Source organism: Pinus tabuliformis, chromosome 3_2 (assembly GCF_031772625.1).
Source record: "Pinus tabuliformis cultivar Carrire ecotype Pingquan chromosome 3_2, CPIR1, whole genome shotgun sequence".
Lineage (NCBI taxonomy): Eukaryota > Viridiplantae > Streptophyta > Pinopsida > Pinales > Pinaceae > Pinus > Pinus tabuliformis.
The window spans coordinates 217,199,668-217,218,735 of record NC_142302.1 but is presented as its reverse complement, the minus strand read 5'-3'; the positions used below and the strand labels follow the sequence as shown (position 1 = coordinate 217,218,735).

General features: G+C 38.5%; 1 protein-coding gene across 1 annotated transcript in view; it reads right to left on the bottom strand.

Moving 5' to 3' along the window:
• The window catches only part of LOC149180510 (protein ESMERALDA 1-like), a 328,252-nt gene that overhangs the window by 141,898 nt on the left and 167,286 nt on the right, over window positions 1–19,068 (bottom strand). Inside the window, exons 5-6 of the mRNA XM_089416147.1 lie at window positions 6,503–6,707; window positions 6,182–6,349 (exon numbers count right to left, since the gene is read on the bottom strand). Of these exons, the coding sequence (XP_089272273.1) occupies window positions 6,182–6,349; window positions 6,503–6,707 (373 nt within the window). The remainder of the gene's footprint in view (window positions 1–6,181; window positions 6,350–6,502; window positions 6,708–19,068) is intronic.

Genomic DNA, 19,068 nt, shown 5'->3' with positions numbered 1-19,068 from the left:
AAACATGAAACAAGCCTAATGATGAATGCCCAACTTAAGCAATTGACTCCTTAGTATGTTAGAAAATTTATTAACTTGTTTTGAGCCAATTAAATGAGATTTTGCCATTGTTATGAAGTAACTGTGACTGCTGTAGTAAATCAGAGATGGGAGGACAAGGGTTAGAGGTCAAACCATATGCCTTAGGCCTAGAAAGAGCTTGCCAAACTTGCTCAAAATTTTCCAAGGGCTGGAACACCTACAAAAATCAAAATTTGAGCCAATTTCTCCTGCAAAACCCACCAATATTCAGCCCAGAAATCAAATCATCAACCAGAAAATGAATGAGGGCAAACTAGGGCCAAGGAAATGGCTAGCAATAGGGCAAGAGATGGGGGAAAAGGCCTAAATAGGCATGCGGCTAGGGTCTAGAGGCGCAAGAGGACGATGCAGTGGCAGAAAAGGGCAAGATAGGAGGCTCGAGGAACAAGGGAAGGGAGAGCGAAGGGCTAGGAGGTTGAGCAAAGGGATAAGAGAGGGGGCCGAAGGCAGGAGAAGGCCTAAAATTGCCTGCGGCCAGGCCTTAAAGGTCTTAATGGGCACATGGCAAGCCTAAAAGGCTTCCGTCTAGGTGCAGGGAGGGAGGTAGAAGCCTTAGAGGCTTATGCCCAAGCCTAAATTGGCCTTGAAATCCCACAGCCAACGGAAAGAGGGCAGTTTGAGGACTCTAGGGGCCTACGGCTAGCCTCTGAAGGCTAGAAAAGGATGACGTTGGGGGCTAAGAGGCTGACGTTGAGGCTAGAAGGGGCCACGCTAGGCCTAGGGGCCGTGAAAAACTTGAAACCCTTGCCAAAAAAAAAAAAATTGCTTTAGATCTTCAATTTCTGCAAAATTTTCAATTGTTGGTCCTACAAAAAATTGTAGAAGCTAGATCTTACCCTCGAGTGGACACTTCATAGGGGCATGCCCTTCCAAATGGGCTTTAGAAAGTACAAATATCACCTTTCTCAACAAGAGAGGTCAACAAAGGACCTTATTAAGTGGTTTCAACCTCTATGGGAGAGACAGGTCCATGGTACATCCACCAAATGGCAAGCGTCATGTGAAATAATGGTGGAACGGAGTGGGGCAAGAGGGAAGGCTCCACGCCACATGCCATGGTACAAGGGTAACTATGATAAAGGAGACCCGCACCTTGGGTGTATGAATGTAGGAGGGAGCAATCGTGGTACATGAGTTACTGCGGCCTTTGTTTTTAAACCCTTATTTATATGTCTTTTTCCTTTTATTGATTTTTCTTCATTTTACTACTTGAGGCTCAAAGGGTTGAGAGCACGATGTGTAAAATATAATAGTGAATACCCCCTTGAGGTTGGGCAATTCACCTCCCACCAAGGGTTGGGACAATCATGGGTTCCTTAATGATGCAAGGGGCACTCATATGAGCCCTAGGAACCAAGGTGATGGTCGTAATGATAAGGGGTAGAGCTCATGTTTGGATTTTGTCCACGTGCTAAATTCTTTTGTCCCAACCATCTTTTGGATTTTTTGGTACATTTACTATTGTATGTGGCCATATTATGCTTTTATCTTTCTTTTTAGCTACATCAACTTCTGGGGCAACGTTCTAGGTTTGACGCAAGGTGTGACAAGGGGAAGAGGAGGCTAACACCTTGTGGACCCAATGAACAAATGTGGACCCAAATGGGGCATTTGTGAAAAGGGCTTGTAATGAGCAAAGGGGAATGAGATATATGGTGTCGGGAAGTGGGACCAGGCAACCAAAATCAGGGTTTCCCTGTGAAAATTTAGATGCCCAAATTCCTACTACAACAACTGATTATGTTTCTCCTATTTGTTAATTACTGAACCAAATTATTTACTGTTTCCTATAGTAAACACTGAAACGAATACACTGCAACCTTCACCATTTAAATAAAATACAGAAACAAGAAAGAAACACAACACATCTACACAATTATTTTTGGACAAATGTCCCCGGAAAAACCCAATGCGGGAAAACCGGTGCAGCAGTTGAGGGTTTATTATTAAGCAGTAGTAATTTCTAAATACAATCTCTGGATGCCTTCCTGGCAATCCAGTTACAAAGAATATCACTGACAGAAAGATAAGTGAGGTTACCTCACACTATCATTGGAAATCTTGGCTAATCTAGCCACTAAATGAGTTGCACATGGCTTCCTCTGGGTAGTCACTGCGTCATCCCAGCGTCACACCCTCTGGGGACAGCATCACCCCTTCAACTGATCAATTTGCTGCTCAGGAAATTCGATTTTCACCTCCCAGACTCACACCTCGACTTCCGGCTTCTGCAATTTATTCCTTCAACTGATTTTCAGATTCCCTCTTGGCTTTTGCATTACCTCTGCGTGGCCTTGCATCAGCCTCTCTAGCTTTTCGCTGCCACTATTGGATCTCTTTTTTCCTTCTCTGTTGAGTATTCTCCGACTGGGAAAGATCTCCCTTTAGATACTACCCCTGCCCCTCACTGCAAAAGATCACTATCAAAAATATCTCCAGCAACTACTCTATTTCAAAAAATCGAACTTCTGATCTCCCCTCTGTATGTTCTCCAAGTGCCCCTCAAGCCTCTTCTTATATCTTTCTATTGGACAACCACTGGCCCAGATTAACTTCTAATCAATGGCTTAGATCATTTTGGCTTGATCCTCGTCTTCTTCTAGAAGTTACACCCATGGTTTAGATTAATAACCATTAAATATTTTAATTTCCTAAGCTCACACTTAGGGTCCCATTAAAAATAATTAATTATTTTAATAAAATTGTCTCCGGGTGGAATTTTGCAAAACGATTTCTGGGTATTGGAGAATGCATGTGTCTAAGCCTCCCTGCCAATTTTGAGACTTAGAGCACATCCGATGCTACCAGAAATCAACATTCCCATGTAGTTCCACTCCTAAAGCTAATAGCTCATAGGGAAGATCCCACAGGACTAGGATCCAAGATTAACTCCCAAGATGAGATAAGGGAACAAGAGTACAAGTCGAAGCCCATTCTTTCTGTCAAATCGCCCAACTAATCCATGCCCAAATGTACCCAAGAAAAGCAAGCATAAACACATAATTACATAACAAAAAATCATACCTCCGGGGTTGGAAGGCCCACCTTCAAACATATGATCATGAGAGATGAGAGAGGGTACATAATGATTGGCTCAGGCAATAGACAATAGTAGCACATCGAGCTATCAAGTGGCTACAAGGGGTTGTTGGCTGTTGATTGAAGACAAATCTAGGAGAAAATTTTCTCCTTTAAGGGTCACCCACTAGTGGGGGTTAACACCTCCCATAGAAACTCTCGTAATATTCAACCTTGACAAACCTAAGAAAGTAGAAATGAATCTTGTAATGGATGACTCTCCCTCTCCCAAGATGTTGGCAAAGGGAACTCAATGGTCCTTGATTTTGGATAGAAGCAGATCCATGTTGCCTAGAATGAAAGAGAGGACATTGGTGTACTCTAATAGTAGCACTGTAGGAAGAACACCATCTTGTTGAAGAATGTAACTAGCTTCGGTCTTCATAATTGTACTTGTCAAAAAGAAAAATTATTATTAAAGAAAATAACTTATTAAAGCATGGGTTCCATTCTTGGGTAAATGTTTTCTAGGTCAAAGCCTCCATTGAAAACTTCTAGGTTTTGTCTTGAGCCATTAGAGTCATTGTCATTTTTATTAAACCCTTCTTGGGCTTTTGTATGATGTAAAAAGAATTTTTTTGAGTCAAAAAGGTAATTTGTCACCTCCACACCAAGTCGGCCCTGTCCCCAAGAAGTCGGCCTACATGAGGGAAATTCGACCCAACAAAAAGGCTATATAAGGAGAGGCAATTCGACCTATTTGTCACATTCACTCAACAAGTTCGATCTTCAAGCAAGAGAAGTAGAAAAAGAGTGTGAAGTCGCTGGAAGAGGACAAAGTTGTTGGGAAGACCTAAATCAAAGTTTCTGGGCTATCTAGCTCTCACACGTGCAAAGTAGCTAGAAGAGGACAAAGTTGTTGGGAAGACCTAAATCGAAATTTTTGGGCTATCTATCTCTCACACGTGCAAAGTTTTTTTGGCAGTTGTTGGGGCTGAAAATTTATGTTTACTGCGGGTCTGAAATTCTATTGATGGGGTCGAAATTTTGCTGCTAGGAGGCTGAAATTTTGAACTGAAGTTGTTGTTGGGGAGCTGTCACTTGGAGTATTTTGTGAAGATCATATGTTTCAAGGAAGGGCTGACTTGGTGGTTTGAGGAGGTCTTTATCTAGGTCTAAGAAGTCTGGAAGTGTCTCATCTTGGAATTAATGTATTGAACGAAGAGTTATTGACTGGGTTTTCCCCTTATAGGGGTATTTCCTTGGTTGTGTGCCTACATCTTGTGTCTCTTGTTCTTGTGATCTTCATAAACATAATTTGGTAATTTCTTGATGAAAGATAAACTAATTAAGAAGTAAAAGAGGCCAACATAGTTCACAAGTAATTATCAAAAAAGAGGAATCAAACCCTAAATCCTACTAGTATCGATTTCTCAACACATCTCACTAATGTCTTTGTCTATGTGTGGAATGGCAGCATCTAAAGGGTACATAGTTGCCCCAACATCCTGGATGGGTGAAAAGAAGGAGGTGAGCAACTTGGCATCCCCAGGTTTTGCCCTAGGGGTCTCTTGCGAAGCTCGACATCTAAAGGTCACAGTTTCTTGGAGGAAGAGGGGTAAGCGTCTCTGATCTGGATAGAGGCAGAAGGTATATAGGGAGTCCCCTTAGTAAAGACAACAGACCCTATTACCACAATGATATTGGTTCTCTGCCTCAGCCTGCAATTGATGTGAACAAACCCTCAATTTACCAAGGGCCATCCTCACTCTGTGTGACCAATGATGTTGGAGATGGTTCCAATGATGGTGGCATCAACAAGGAATATCTACCAAGATGTCGCCTACTTCCCAAACATTTTTATTGATCCTCTCTTACTATATTATTCATTCGGTTGCATATAGAATCTCACTCATTTGTTTAGCTGGGTCCTCGCTGTCACACTATTATCAAGTCATCAATTTTGGGAAAAATTGGCATCTGAACAGCAAGATAATCTCTACTGGTTATGTTTCTAAATAGTTTAGCAAGAAAACCTCAAAATGAGTTGTCAATTTCTTCTCAAGAAGCCATGGGCTTGCAGGGATCATCCCTTAGTAAATAGCCAATGGAAAAATAGCGTGTATGTCAAAGATGTTATCTTTATCGTACCAATTTTGAATTGAATTCCCTGATATTCCCATGCATATGTAGCCTTTGGTTTTGGTTTGCCACAATGTATGATGATTAACCAAAGGCAGATCATTGTGTTATTCAATTGTCACTTGTGTGATGTAGAAAAAAGTATAGAGAAAGTTCAATTGGAAATTCTGTTGCGTGGAGATAATTAGTCATTGAACTTCAGCTTTTTGCTATGACAGTAAAATTATAAAATAAAGGCTTGTCAGCACAGGAATAGAAGCACGAGTAGCAGACACCAAAAGCAGAGCCACAGGGGCAAGATTCACCAAAAGATCTTTAGTTTTCTGTTTCAGAAGGCTAGACATAAAATGGCCAATGAAAAGTGATCATGGTGAACTTGGCATCCCTCCCTATAGAGAGGATGGCTGTAAACAAGATAATTCTAATTGTGATAGGGAAAAGCCTGGTCCTGCTCCAGAATGGTTCAGGTAAAACAACTAGTCCATCGATGACATCTCTTGTTTGAAGGTTATAGTGTTGGGCTTTCACACCCATTTAGTTTTATATGGATAAAGACATCTAAATGATATCATGCTTTGGGACAGCTTGTTTCTTTATTGGGCCTGAGCCTTTCACAAATGGCTTGCTTATGTTCACAATCAGGAGCATAAGATTTGTAAGCTCTGAAGTTTGGTTAGGCTGGGACAGCTTGTTTCTTTATTGGGCCTGAGCCTTTCTCAAATGGCTTGCTTATGTTCACAATCAGGAGCATAAGATTTGTAAGCTCTGAAGTTTGGTTAGGCTGTAGCTAGTGCCACAGATATTTGCAATACCAACTGTAATTATTTCTATCTGATGGAACATTTCTTTAATTTCAGAAAGAGTTTTGATGTGATAATTATTTCCAGTGTTAGTTCCTACTGCACACAAAAGATAAATAGTATAAATTACAGATAAATACCTCTAAGGGAGTGAGAGGGCATTTCCCATCCTTCCTGATCATGCCAGGCCTAATGATCCTGCCCTTTCTATTGAATTTTCCCCTCCAACCTCTTTCACGTGCAACATCCATTTCAAGTTTTTCTGCCTCACCTCCATCATAAACACAGCATGAGAAAGCTACCATGTCCTACAGATTATACAACAAACAGTATTATATTCAAAATTACAACTTCACAATAAGAAAAAAATGTCAAACCTAGCAGACTTTCTGGAATCTGGAGTAGGAAAGTTCAAGATCCAATTAAAAAAGATCAAATCATAACAACGACAAAACAAGAACCTCTTCAAATCGAAGATGAACTGCAATATACTTTCCATTACTTCTGGAGCTTGCCCCAATCATGCGTTTTACTAGCTTTTCTGCAAGTGAAGTAATGGGCACAGAAAATTTTAATGCTTCGTAATTAGCCAAACATCGGAGGCGCTGAATATTGGGCGGGACTTCAGATGACAGTCTATTTGCAAATGGAGATATCCGTATCACCCTGGCATATAAGACAAAACATTTTAGATAAATTAAACACCAAATATTTGACAGGCCAAATTGCTTTGAGAAGAAAAAATATTTTTTTGCATTAATTTCCGGAATCCGTATAGATGATAACATTGAGTAACATGGCTGTAAAATTAGAAAAACCATGCATGTTCTGAGCAATTGATGTAAGTATCAACTAGTGTGTCGTTGAATAATTTACCAAGCTAGTTAGTTTCCACAAACATCCAGAGTAAGACCTCCATGTCGAACTTTGCATTGAAATTATTGACAAATGTACATAGTGATATGGGAAAGGGACCTAGTAGAAATTAAAAAATTTCCAACAATCTTTCTGCATCAGATGACAAAAAGCTTTCAACAAAAATACATACAACTTGAAACCAACAAGAGAAATAGGGCAAGAATTTCTCCATCATTTTCTTATAGAAGCCCAAAACTTAACACACAAAGCAGCTTCTATCACAGGTGTAACGACACACACACACACACACACACACACATATATATATATATATTCCAGATTATTGATAAAATGATATTAATAAATTAATAAAACAAATGTTAAATATTAATAAATTAATATTTTAAATGTTAAAATATATATAAGTAATTAATTAAAAAAAAAGGGGGATCCAAGTATAAACTTTATAATGTTATATTAAAACAAATATATACTAAAACAAGGTGATATGTTAAAAATAATGTTTATAATGTTTGATATATATTAAATCCTAATGTGGTACATACGATGTATAAGATATTACAAGAATATTTAATAAAATATCATAAGGTTTCCAAACATAAAATATATTCATTCACGACATTAAATGAGACAAGGGAGGGATACGTAAGGCAGGGCGTGTCATCAACAGGTTGAGCGGTGGCTGCAGATGGAAGGGCGGCCACCGCCAAACACGAGAATAAAAGCACGGGACATGGATTTGGGAAGGGGACACAAAAACGAGAGGGAAGAATTCTGAAGGAGGAGGTAATCAGCCACAGGAAGAACTTGATAGTTCTGAGGTTCTGGGCATGGGGGACAGTGGGCTTCTGTTAAGAAGCTTACTAGATTGAGCAGCTAGATCCTGCTCAGTTCGGCTGGGTGGAATTGGTCTTCTGGAAACTGTCGCAGCGCAGCCAGAGGCATCTTCAACTGCAGCGGCACTGGTAGGTACCTCAGCGGTGCTATTAATTTATTTTTTTAAGATCTCAAGGAATCTGTTTACAGGTTCATGATATAAATCAGGAAATTGTGTTTTTGGTCTTTACATTTGGTATCAGAGGCAGGTTGAAACCCTTTGACCTTACAGGCCTTACACCCACCTGCGTTTTCCTGAATTTTCACTTGAATACTGTCTGTAAATTCTTCACTGCCCTATCCTGCCTGTATTCGAATTATAAAATGTAAGTTAGTCCTCTAAAAATACAAAGCATTAGGAGGTCCAGAATCAAAATTGAAGAACAGTTCCTCAAAAATTATCTATCTGGCAAGTATATAGCTGTAAAATAAAATAAAAATTGTCTTAGCAAAATAACAGTTTTAAAAACATTGCATAATTCAAAATCTCATTGGACTAGGTTGACTGAACAAACAAAGGATTGTTTCAGTGCTTAGACCGATGGCTGCTGCATCTTACCAAGAAAAGAAATCCTACAGCTGTTAACAATTGTACATTTAAATTTGTATTGGAAAAATCAAAAATTAGCCAGACCTTCATACATAATAAAGACGTTGTGTTTAAAAAAAAAAAAGATATATATATATATATGGCATCGGCGTCTCTGTAAATCTCCCTATCAACATCAAAGTGCTTCACGTAGGGCTCCAGCTTGGGTACTTTCACACTGCCCTCCAGCAATCGTCAAGATGCCAATCTCTGTCCGACCACGCACTACCATTAAGCTAGCATCCAAAACTACACGAATTCATACCTCTGCAAACTCAAGGGCTGGTACTTTTCTCTACAATTCTGGTCACTGGTTAGGGCTTGCTAGCAACCTGCTACAGTCCTCTTTTCTCCACTTCCAGACCTCCCAATCAGTGCGGCCTTCTCCCAAACCTGTTCTCTCTCCTTTGCTGCCGTTCGGGCCACCTTCTAGGCCTCAAAACGCTGCCCTACAGCCCCCTGTTCACTCAATACCTGACCTGCGGCCTACTGCTGCTCCTCGACCTCCTGAACAGGTCACTTTAGGCCTGCGGCCTAACTGTAGGTGCTCCTCCTAGCTGCGGCTGACCTGTAGAAAAAGGATACTATAAAAAAAAAACAAGCCAAAACACCACCCAGAACTGCACTTAAGCAATGCGGCTGCCTCTGTGAGGACTTGGAGATGCATTCAGAAGAAAAAGATGCCCAGAATAGCCCGCTCTTCCAGGCCTTGTCCTCAAATCAACTCGCTGACTCAGAGATGTGTTATCACAAGAATGGATGCACAAAGATGATGATAAAATGGCTAACAACTCTTCTTAGATGACTTGGAGCTGCATTCAGAACTGACAGACATTGATAAAACGTGTTTACTACACAGTTTTCCCCAACAGCGGCCGTGACTAGAACTGTCGGACAAGATCCATCTTTCCTGCGCTGTGAGCTACCTCGAGCAATCGCATAGAAATTCATTTCCATAACCTGAATTTATAATAAGTGGAACGTGCGGAACCTAGGAACAGTTGGTTGAATTTCCGGGTATAAATCGAACTAAGAACCTTCGGTCTAACTTCTCCACAGTCCACGAATCTTCGCCCTTCCGTCTTGGTGGCAGCATCAAGGCTACGTGGGGGGTGGATAGAGTAAATACTGTGTAGCATGTGACACAAGGATCCATTTTTAATGTTTTCGAATGTGGCTGGGAAACGTGTTAGGATTACAAACACTCCTTGCGTGGATTGAACCTGTGCGGATAGAGCCCACACGTTTCGGCATTGACGGTGTTTTATTTTTATTTTTTTTTAAACATGTGCTCTTATGAGCCTTGTGTATATCGATGGGTCCATGATATGATACATCAGATCCCTAGGCTCAAGTAGAGGACCCATGCACTACCAAGTGAATCCCATATGGCTCTCTGATCTTAGGTAAAATAATTTAATATACAATAAGAAATGTAAATTGGTTTTATATAAATTGAATAAAATTTTGACTAGTTCAAAGTAAATGATATCGTTTAATTAAATATAAATCAAAATTTGATAAGAAGTATAAAATAATGTAAATACTCTGTTAAAAAAAAAAATATATATATATATATATATATAATTAGGTAAATAAATACGGTATTTTGTTTAAATTAGTACAACTTAACTTACTTGGTTCTATTAAAAATCTGATCCTTATATTTAAAAAAAAACAAAACAAAACAAAACAAAACGTTATAATTGATATTCCAGTGGTATGCATGTTGATGTTGTTCATTATAACGAGATAATTAATATTTAAAATATTTAATTTTGCGAGTGTTACTTAGTCATTACTTTTGGATGATCCACCCTAGGCGTTAATAGCCATACCCTTTTGCATTATTTCATATTAGGATAGAATACCCTGCATTAGGACAACGAGGTCGCGAGACCACCCTCCTTGACCTCGGTACTAGTAAGATCTGCCTAGCAGATAAAAATAGCAAAAAAAAACTATACCCATTTATGAATGTGAAATAGCAAAAAGAAAAATATATGTTAAATTCGATTGTCTACCTCAAATTTTTTATAGAATTTTATTATGTACACAGAAAACATTACAATAGTAAAGACATATGAGCGACGACGACGTGATCGGGCAGCATCACCGTCATTAATGCCGCCACCGTCGCCATCATCATCCCCATCGTCACCACCAAGACCATTATCAACATCAATCGCTCCAGCACCAGAGTTGACTATGATAATGAACTCGTTGGAAGCCTTATTGGAGACATTAAAAGAATCAACTAAGGCTAAGACCAAAGAATAATTTCAACCTTTAGCTACCAGTTCAGTGGAACCAAAGAACTTTGAGCACAAAAGAACAAACGAAGATATTTCTAGAGAGCTTCAGAAAATTAGACTCCCAGAATTTTCAGGAGGTCGAGCAGGTGAACGCGCTGAGGCATGGTTAGAAGGAACGAACAGATGCTTTAGATTAAGAGAATATTCTTCTTCGGCAAAAGCAAAAATTGTTGTATTTCAATTAAAAGAAAGTGCCTTGATTTGGTGGGGGAATCTGGAAAAGCAGTTGCACCTTACATCGGATAATGTCCCTTGGGAACTATTTGAGGAAAGATTCCGTGCAAAGTATTTACCTCCATACTTTCAACAACAACAAGCCAGAGCCTTCCATACTTTGGTACAGGGTAATAAAACAATGGAAGAGTACGAGATAAGGTTTATGGAGCTTGTAAAATACATTCACTACTTAGATTTTGATGAACGTCAAGTTGAACGCTGCATATTTGGGTTAAATCCTCGCATCAGAGCCTTGGTAAGCATGTGGAAACCATCATCAGTAACTAAGGTGGTTGAATGTGGTCGTTATGTAGAAGAGCACCTTGGAATCAAAAAAGATATAGGGCCAGCAAAACCTTTACAATCAGGATTTCCCGGAAGGACTCCCCGAAATTTCTTTAGAGGAGGTAGCTCGAGGCCACCTTACAGTAACAGATTTACCCCAAGAAATTTAGGAACAAGAGCTCCCATGGCAGTAAACACTATAGTCATGGAATCATCAAACACCAGTCCATGGACATCTCGTGGAACTGCGGTAGAGGAAGAAATTCGAGAGGAATCAGCATGAGAGGACGAAGCTCTTTATCTAGAAATTCACGCCCTGATTCAAGAGGATCATCGCAGATTAATTGTTGGGGATGTGGAGGACCGCATTTTCAATGCGAGTGCCCAGAAGCTTCGTCAAATATATTGCATAGGACTAGAAGGGAACCAATATCAAACAATCAGGGTAATCATAGAATTCATGTAGTAGTCGGCAACAACCAAGCAGCGCATCAATCCACTGTAGTGGAATCTTCAGGTATTATCAATGGTATAAAACTCAACATCTTATTTGATACTGGTGCCACAGATAGTTTCATTTCGTCATATGCATTAAACAAATGTGGGTTGGCAGCTCATAGACAAAATGATTTCAAACAGGTGGAAATGCCTCAGGAGAACTCCAATCCGTGGGCTTAAGTGTGGGTCAATGCAAAATTGACTTAGGGGTCTGTACGACTAAACTAAAAGTTTATGTCACAGCCTCAGGAACTTATGATCTTATCATAGGTATGGATTGGCTAGCAGCTCATCAAACTTGGGTAGACTGTTATAGGAAAAGAATTCTAGGTATAAATGATGAAGGAAAAGCAATCCAAATTCAAGGAATCAAGAGAAAGGTATCTTTACGCTATATATCAGCAATGAAAATGAAGCGTTGTTTAAAGAAAGGTTGTCAGGCTTATGTAATTCAAGAAGTAAGCAAAGAAAAAGGACCATCCTTAGGACAATATCCGGTGTTAGCCAAATTTCCGGATGTATTTCCAAAAGAACTACCAGGACTACCTCCTGTAAGAGAGTTGGATCTCACTACTGAATTAAAACCAGGTACCCAGCCAATCTCTAAAACGCCTTATAGAATGACAGCTCCAGAACTTCAAGAATTGCAAATTCAATTGAAGGAAACACTGGATATAGGGCATATTCGACCCAGTATATCACCTTGGGGCGCTCCTGTAATTTTTGTGAAGAAGAAAGATGGATCTTTAAGATTATGCATAGATAAACGAGACTTGAATCGAGCTACAGTAAAGAATCAATATCCTATGCCTCGAATCGATGATCTTTTTGATCAAATGAAAGGAGCTGTTGTCTTTTCAAAAATTGATCTTCGATTAGGCTATCATCAGCTAAGGATTTCTAAAAACTATATTTTAAGACTACATTCCGGACACGTTTTGGACATTATGAATTCACTGTGGTACCATTTGGATTAACAAATGCACCAGCAGTATTCATGAATCTTATAAACAGTGTTTTCCGCGAATATCTTGATCAATTTGTACAAGTCTTTTTAGATGATATTCTCATCTATTCCAAGAATAAGAAAGAGCATGAAGATCATTTACGGATAGTATTGTCCTGCCTTAGAGAACGTCAGTTGTATGGAAAACTATCCAAGTGTTCATTCTTTCAGGAAAAGATTCATTATTTAGGTCATATCATATTAGGTGAAGGGATTTCAGTAGATCCTGAGAAGGTAAAAGCGATCATCGAATGGCCAATACCGAAAAATGCACATGAGATACGAAGCTTTATGGGTTTAGCCAATTACTACCGAAGATTTGTGGAGGGATTCTCCAAAATTGCAAAGTCGATTACAACCCTTCAGCGTAAAGGTGTTAAGTATGAATGGACTGAGGAATGTAATAAAGCATTCTCTAAACTCAAAAGACTACTCACCAGTGCACGAATCCTAAGAGTCCCAGATATGGACAAAGATTTTACGGTATGTACTGATGCATCCAAGCAAGGGTTGGGTGCAGTATTGATGCAGGATAGAGGAGTGATAGCATATGCTTCCAGAAAGTTAAAACCTCATGAAGAACTCTATGCTACTCACGATTTAGAATTAGCCGTTGTAGTGCTAGCTTTAAATATTTGGAGACACTATCTAGTGGGACGAAGTTTTACACTTAAAAGCGACGATCAAAGTCTACAATATTTGTTCACCCAAAGAGACTTAAATGCCAGACAAAGGTGATGGAGTGAGTTCCTAAGTGAATACGACTTTGGAATATCATACATTAAGGGAAAAGAAAATGTAGTAACAGATGCTTTAAGCAGAAGACCTCAGATATTTTCTCTCACACCTATTAAAGTAGACTTGAGACAACAAGTACTGGAACATCTCATAAAAGATAGCTAGTATTTAAAAGTGAAATCTAGTCTTCAGAGTAAAAAGCCAAAAGAATCTAAATTTGAAGGATATGAACTAGAAAATGATGGAATCTTACGATTCCATGGGAGGATGTATATTCCTGATAATAAGGATCTTCGAGACACTATCCTTAGGGAAGGCCACAGAGGAGTGTATTGTGCACATCTTGGAGTAGGGAAGATGTATGCGGATACCAAGAAACTCTTCTTCTGGTCAGGCATGAAACGTGATATCACTCAATTTGTTGCAAAATGTTTGGAATGTCAGCAAGTAAAAGCAGATCATTGTCACCCAGCAGGTCTCTTGCAACCTCACGGCATTCCTATGTCTAAATGGGAGATCATTTCTATGGATTTTATCACTGGGCTACCTCTTACTTCTCAAAGACACAATTCCATTTTGGTAGTAGTGGATAAATTAACAAAAAGCGTCCATTTCATTCCCGTAAAAGATACTTACCATGTTGCTGATGTAGCTCGAGTATTCATAAATGAAGTTATCAGATTTCATGGAGTACCTAAGAAGATTATATCTGATAGAGATTCGCGATTCACTTCTAGATTCTGGACTTGCATGCAATCAGCCTTAGGAACTCAACTAAATTTAAGCACTACTTACCATCCTGAGACTGATGGGCAAATAGAAAGGGTAAATCAAGTACTTGAGGATATGTTGAGAATGTATGTTATGGGTCAGCAATCATACTGGAAAAAGTACTTACCCTTAGTCGAATTCGCATACATTAACAGTTACCACAGTTCGATTGGAATGCCTCCATTCGAAGCATTATACGGCAAACCTTGCAGAACACCGTTAAGTTGGGACAGGTTAGAAAATCGAGAGATGATAGGACCAGAATTAATCCAAGAAATGGAAGAGCAGGTAAGACAAATTAGACAACGATTAAAGGAAGCACAGGATAGACAAAAGAGTTATGTTGATGCTCACAGAACTGATAGGAGGTATGAAGTAGGAGATCAGGTTTTCATCCGCATCAAACCAAATAAAAGTACTATTCGATTCGGAAAATGGACAAAGTTGTCACCCTGATTTATTGGACCATTTAAAGTCCTGGAAAGAGTTGGACCTGTGGCCTATCATCTTGCCCTGCCACCTCACCTGCATAGAATTCATAATGTATTTCATGTATCTGTATTAAGACATTATATAGTTGATCAATCTCATAACCTTCAATGGAAGGAATTGCAAGTATTGGACGAGGGAATCGTATCGGTCGAACCATTACGTATACTGGAACGTAGAGTTCGACAGCTCAGGAATCGCCTGGTGGACCAAGTTAAGGTCCAATGGGACAAGTATAGCCCTGGATCAGCTACTTGGGAAGATACAGTGGACATATGTCAAAGATACCCTAATCTATGTCAATTTTGAAGAACTTTAAACTATGTTTAGTATATATTTACTTCACTGCAATTCAGAGACTCAGAACCATTTTGAATGATTATATATAAACGTGAAATTTTGTGACATAATATATGTTTAAATTCTGCTGATACATGGATACTAAAACGATATATGTTATTGATCTTACTAAATTATAGTTGTCAAAGTAAAGTTTAAGACAAATAAATGATTTTACTTCTGATAGGAATTAAGATATTACAAATCTGTTTTATTTACACATGTCAATATGATCGATGGAATAGAAATCAAGGAGTAATTACATTTTAATGAAAGTCAACGACATGAATAGAATATGGCAAAATATGTTACTGTAGTTGACATATGTGAATTATACATAAGTTATTTTGAATATGCTAATGCACATTTTACAAATGCATAGATAAGTGTATGATTGCAGATAATAAACAGTTACCAGAATGACCACGTGATGACAGAACCTCAGAACAATTAAAGCTCAAAGAGATTCTATGATAGGGTATTAACCCTAATTCTACTGGGAGGGGTGGAGGTGTTGCCCACCGTTCATCCTCCGAACCCTAGAGTCATGGGAGGACTGTGCGAATCACACTCCCCTAGACGTGTGATGATGACTGCCGGATGCCTACTGGGAATCAGGTCGGTATAACCGACGTTGTCACCTTAGAGTTTATGAATGGTTAGGTCAGTAAGACTGATGCCATGGCATACTCCAGTAGAGGACGGATAGGATGGGAGCGGAAGAGATTAGGAAGGATAGGATGATTTTAGAATAGCTTGAGAACCTGGATAAGGCAAGGCATGACCTTTAAAATCATAAACCTAAAACACTAATTTTATAGTCTCCTTATCTTAAAATAAGAATTTTAAACCTCGGTTTACAAACCTAAGAAGGATGTACTAATTGCTATTATAAGTAATCAAATAAAGATAAAAACTCTAACTTCGGGACGAAGTTTTCTGAAGGGGGAGCATATTGTATCGACCATTATAATATATTATATATTCCAGATTATTGATAAAATGATATTAATAAATTAATAAAATAAATGTTAAATATTAATAAATTAATATTTTAAATGTTAAATATATATATAAGTAATTAATTAAAAAAAGGGGGATCGAGGTATAAAGTTTATAATGTTATATTAAAAGAAATATATACTAAAATAAGGTGATATGTTAAAAATAATGTTTATAATGTTTAATATATATTAAATCCTAATGTGGTACATACGATGTATAAGATATTACAAGAATATTTAATAAAATATCATAAGCTTTCAAAACATAAAATATATTCATTCACGACATTAAATGAGACAAGGGAGGGATACACAAGACAGGGCGTGTCATCAACAGGTTGAGCGGTGGCTGCAGATGGAAGGGCGGCCACCGCCAAACACGAGAATAAAACCACGGGACATGGATTTGGGAAGGGGACACAAAAACGAGAGGGAAGAATTCTGAAGGAGGAGGTATTCAGCCACAAGAAGAGCTTGATAGTTCTGAGGTTCTGGGCACGGGGGACAGTGGGCTTCTGTTAAGAAGCTTACTGGATTGAGCAGCCAGGTCCTGCTCAGTTCGGCTGGGTGGAATTGGTCTTCTGGAAACTGTAGCAGCGCAGCCGGAGGCATCTTCAACCGCAACGGCACAGGTAGGTACCTCAACAGTGCTATTAATTTATTTTTTTAAGATCTCAGGAAATCTGTTTACAGGTTCATGATATAAATCAGGAAATTGTGTTTTCGGTCTTTACAACAGGAAAAGAACAAATGAGGGGCAAACCAAAACGAACCTATACACTAAGGAACCAATATCCATATGCACATGCATTGGCCCTTGGGGTCCTATGTTAGAGATTTCTCTACGCCATCCCTGACTATAGATAAGACACTAAAATAAGATAATTTTATTAACATCCAACAAATGACCATAAATAGGTCATGGGACTGCTAGGAACATCAGAATAAGTACACAATGGAAGTGCAAATGTAGCTACTATAAAAGCATATCTAATTCATAAGACTAAAATCTAACAACCAGCAGCCAGATAAAAGCTAGAACCACAAAGAATCCCTTTCAAGAGCCCAAAGTTGAATTTGTAACTATGGTCGTCCTTCATAATGTATATTTGGCCACTTGATGTATTTGTATTAATTATTGTAAAGCATATTTTAAATGCTAGAGTCAAAAGAAATAATATTTTTGAGTCAAAGTCCCATTGTGACTTTTAAAGAAAAGAATTTGACTTTTGAAATTTGAAAATCTTGGCTCCAAGTTTGTCAAGTCGGCCTCCCTCCAAGTCAAGTCGGCCCAGGGTAAACGGCACACCCATTCGACCTAGCAGATCACTATGTAAAGCCAGATCGACCTCATTCTTCCACCACAAAAATTTGCACTCTCTTGTGAATACAATTTTTGGGCATCCTACCGAAGGTCAAGAAGGACAAGGAGGACAAAAAAGAAGACGAATTAGATCTCTCTCTCTCTCTATCTCTCTCTCTCTCAAGCTCGCACATGTGGATAGTCTCTTCTTTAGGCTCACAATTTTTATGGGCAGTTCTATTGTAGGGGGGCCAAAATTTCGAACGTTGCAGGGGCCGAAATTCTGGATCAGATAGGGAGGTTTGACTTGGAGGGGTTGACCAAATTTGACCATAGGTCTAGGTGTGTCTCTTGTTGAATAGATGAATTTCTCTATTGAAAAGGTTGTTCGATTTTTCCCCTTGGTGGGTTTTCCCATGGTAAATATTGTCTTCTTTTTGTGCATGTGATCTCTATTGTTCTACTATTCTCGTATGGTTGAATTTCTAAAGTATAATTTCTAAATGATATATTGAACTAATTTAAAAGAAGATCAACATCAAAAGTATCAGTATTTCAAAAATATTGTGTTAGTCAATATTTCAAATATCAGCATGGTATCAAATCTTTGGTGAAGGAAGGAACACAAAAATCACCTTTGAAGAAACCTTGTATCAAGATCAAGATTGTGGGTGAGCAGCTCCCCCCTCGAACCCTCTCCCAAAGCACGCTCCCGAAATTCGAGAGCGAATTTCAGGAGCGTGCTCCCTAAAAACATTTTCACTCCTTGCCAATTTAGGAGTGATAGAGGGAGCTATTGAACATTGGAAACAAGAATTTGGCCCTAGGGTTAAAATTGCAGTTCATGGTAATGTTAAATTCTTAAAGTAAAATGATGAAAATGAAAGATAAAGGATTAAATTTTTAACATTACCATAAAATGTCTCAGGATGTTTGAGAGTGGTTCCGACCTCATTGGATTTCATATGCAGAAAGTAGCATTTTAGATCTCACTTATAATTTTTTCATGATTTTAGGACTGGGGGGATTGCAAAGTTTCCATTGGATTTTGTCATATACTAGGGTATGGAACTTGTATTCAATCAAGAGCACCAAGCCCTCTATGCGGGGGAGACTCCCAAAATCAAGAGCACCTAGGGCACTAGGGTATGGAACTTGTATTTAATCAGGAGCACCAAGGTCGTTCGACTATGCAGGAGGAGACTCTAAATAGAGCCCCAAACAAGAAATTAGAAATTTCTCATGGCAAGAGGGTCAAGCAGTAGATAATAGATTTACTTGTCTTTTCTAGTTTGTAGTACTTTTTATAACTATTGACTCTTTCATATTTATTATGGTATTATTTGTAAACAATATATGACAATTTAAGTTTGAAGTTTGAAGTTGGCTTTTATAACTCATTGGTAATGAATTATGAATATGATGCTTCGTGAAAGTTGAAAGTTGAAACATTTCATTTCATGTTAGATATCCTTTGTTATCGTTCAGTTACTTGGTAATGGTAATGGTTACAAGTACAAGTTACAACTTTTGTGATCAACGATGATAAATGTTATATATCAAATTTTGAAAGCTTGAAACTTTAAGATTGATGAATCATGAGACTCGATATTTTGTATGTGACTAACTTTTGGATGTGGTTGATTAAGATTATAACTTCTAGATGATTAATGTTATATGGTTCAATCCATTTTTTATGCTTTTCATATCTAATTCGCC